This window comes from Colobus angolensis, unplaced genomic scaffold (assembly GCF_000951035.1).
Source record: "Colobus angolensis palliatus isolate OR3802 unplaced genomic scaffold, Cang.pa_1.0 Scaffold133, whole genome shotgun sequence".
Classification (NCBI taxonomy): domain Eukaryota; kingdom Metazoa; phylum Chordata; class Mammalia; order Primates; family Cercopithecidae; genus Colobus; species Colobus angolensis.
The window spans coordinates 1982410-1983542 of NW_012114411.1; the positions used below are offsets into that span (position 1 = coordinate 1982410).

Consider the following 1133-nt stretch of genomic DNA (forward strand, 5'->3'; position numbering starts at 1 on the left):
GGCTGAGGTGGGCGGATCACCTGAGGTGGGAGTTCAAGACCAGCCTCACCAAACATAGAGAAACCCCATCTCTACTGAAAATACAAAATTAGCTGGGCGTGGTGGCGCAATGCCTGTAATCCTAGCTACTTGGGAGGCTGAGGCAGGAGAATTGCTTGAACTCAGAAGATGGAGGTTGCAGTGAGCCAAGATCGCGCTATTGCACTCCAGCCTGGGTGACAAGAGCAAAGTTCTGTCTCAAAAGAAAGAAAAAATACAAGGAAAAAAACCCCTAAAATTAACTCGTGTGGCTGCTCTTCACAAGAACACCATTGTTACAATTCAATGTATTTTTTTCCATTCACATTTAGTTGAAAAATATACATTTACTACAGGTATATGCATACATATGTATATATTTCTTCAAAGTTGGTATCACACTGAATAGACTACATTGCATCTTTTTTTGGTATAAAACATTTAATTAATTGGTCTTCGTGGAGAATTAGATGCATCACCACTTTATTATAACTGAGCCATTAATTTTGTAGCTTCATCAACATTAACTGGTTTGCTTTCATGGCGCTGCTAAGAAATCAGTTCTTTTTGCAGAAGTTCAAGAGAAAGGCCTTTTGAGAAATGTGGAAGTTCCTCTTGTACACTTACAAAAGCTTTGTTTACTCTGCTAACTTTTTCATCATTCCTAATGTTTATCTTAAGATTAGTGGTAATTTGTTTTGCTCTGTTTTTAGCCTTAAAGCTTTTTTGGCTGGCTGTGCGAAATACATACCTGGACTTCTGCCCTCTTAATTTGTTCTTGGCCATTGTCAGGAATTCAATACTTCTTAAGCTCCAGGTGATGCTGCGTCTTTTTTTCACCTTAGATTTTTGCATATTTTACCATGAATACATAGTCTCCAAAAATGTGACTTTTGAGGCAGAATTATATGTATCTATTTTTTTTTCTTCTTTTTTTTTTTGAGACAGAGTCTCATTTAAAAAAATGCTGGATGTTGGCTGGGCGCGGTGGCTCATCCCTGCAATCCCAGCACTTTGGGAAGCCGAGGCGGGTGGATCACTTAAAGTCGAGATCGAGACCATCCCGGCTAACACAGTGAAACCCCGTCTCTATTAAAAATGCAAAAAATTAGCCG

General features: G+C 39.1%; 1 protein-coding gene across 1 annotated transcript; it reads right to left on the minus strand.

The window, feature by feature from the left end:
• Positions 1-504: 504 nt before the first annotated feature.
• On the minus strand, positions 505-804 carry LOC105506220 (uncharacterized protein C8orf59 homolog). Its single transcript, XM_011934289.1, has 2 exons — positions 661-804; positions 505-567 (listed from the first exon to the last, which is right to left on the minus strand). The coding sequence occupies exons 1-2, from the start codon at positions 802-804 to the stop codon at positions 505-507; spliced, it is 207 nt and encodes a 68-aa protein (XP_011789679.1).
• Positions 805-1133: the final 329 nt, after the last annotated feature.